General features: G+C 37.2%; 1 protein-coding gene across 2 annotated transcripts in view; it reads right to left on the reverse strand.

The window, feature by feature from the left end:
• Positions 1-1,456, reverse strand: part of Stam2 (signal transducing adaptor molecule 2) — a 51,420-nt gene that overhangs the window by 13,683 nt on the left and 36,281 nt on the right. The window contains exons 9-10 of one of the 2 annotated variants that reach the window (XM_023721351.1): positions 1,183-1,262; positions 955-1,042 (exon numbers count right to left, since the gene is read on the reverse strand). In XM_023721351.1, coding sequence (XP_023577119.1) covers positions 955-1,042; positions 1,183-1,262 — 168 coding nt within the window. Of the gene's footprint in view, positions 1-954; positions 1,043-1,182; positions 1,266-1,456 lie in introns of both variants that reach the window. The other variant, XM_004636665.2, reaches the window with a different exon arrangement.

Genomic DNA, 1,456 nt, shown 5'->3' on the forward strand with positions numbered 1-1,456 from the left:
TTTTTTTTGTCTTTTTAAGATAGGGTCTTGCTACACAGTTCAGGTTGGCCTTGAGCTTACTCTGTAACCCAGGCTGGTCTTGAACTCGCAACGATCCTCCTGCCTCAGCCTTCTAAGTGCTGAGATTATAGGCATGCACCACCATGCCTGGCTTATAACTAGATTTTTTACTATGAAAAGAATTAAAATTTATCCATTTACCAGATATTTTTCTTACCAAGAATTAAAAAAACAAAGTATGCATCTTAATTGCTTTAAATTTCTCAAGAGACTTAATATATTAGCATGCATCAAGTGATTACAAGGTTAACATTTAGTATGTATAGTGTGGACATTCAAAAAGTCATGATTCAAGAGAATCAAACAAGAGTAAGAATTTTTTTTTTTTTGTACTATTTAGGGACAGGTCTACAGGGTGTTCAGGGTCTCACTACTAGATCGGACTCGTAGTGATCCACCTGTTTACAGCCTCCCAGGTGCTGGGATTACAGATGCATGCCACCATGCCCAGTCTTAACTGCCATTTTAGCCCGCCCTGGGGAGCGGGGCTGGCACGGCAGGCCTGGGGATCAAACCCTGGTGCCTGAGCCTGCTTGCAAGCGCTTTAATCTGCTGAGCTATTTGGCCGGCCCTTAAGAGTAAGAACTTTTAATGTTCTGATTCAGTTACTATATAGGCTATTATTTCTAATTCTACCCTGCTTTTGGCCTCCAAATCTCCAAGCAGCTTCACTAGTGGCTTACAAAAATACCAAGACTTCCATCCTGAAAAGTATATGCATTATGACAATACTTTCCAAGTGACACTCTTACTAAGTTACTCTGTAAGTCTGCTCCCCACAAGTGCTGTCTTCTCTCAAAAAGCAAACAAACCCAAGGTAGAAGAAGCTCAAGCCATCACGAATAGCTAAAATAATGAATAGCATTCAATTGATCTTTAATACTGAGTAAATACCTTCCAAATCCAAGAGTTCTTGGGAATCTGGTTTTGAATCTGCTGGATCTATACTCTGGAGCACCTGCAGGGCTCTATCCATCTTTTCCTAAAAAGTAACAAGAGACACTAAACAGTCAGAAGAGTTTAACTTTAGTTAATACAAAATTACCATTTCCATGCATTCTCAAAGATAATATATTTTCAAAATCTTGATACTTTAACTATTAAACAAAAGAAGGACTCTACCTCATCTATGTAAACAGGTTCAGGTTCAGATTTCATAATTTCCTCCATATCATCATCAATTACATTCAATTTGTCCACAGCTGCTATGGAAACAAAGTAATCTTTAATTTTTTAGAATTTACTCTGATAATTTATTAACTTATAAGTGTCCTATGATTATCTGTAAGAAAAAAAAATTCTTTAGGTATCACACTTCATAATCAAAGCTACTACATATGTTCATGCAGTGTCATTCATGTCACAAATATTCATGTACATTCAGCAGTTACCATGA

This window comes from Octodon degus, unplaced genomic scaffold (assembly GCF_000260255.1).
Source record: "Octodon degus isolate 3935 unplaced genomic scaffold, OctDeg1.0 scaffold00082, whole genome shotgun sequence".
Taxonomy (NCBI): domain Eukaryota; kingdom Metazoa; phylum Chordata; class Mammalia; order Rodentia; family Octodontidae; genus Octodon; species Octodon degus.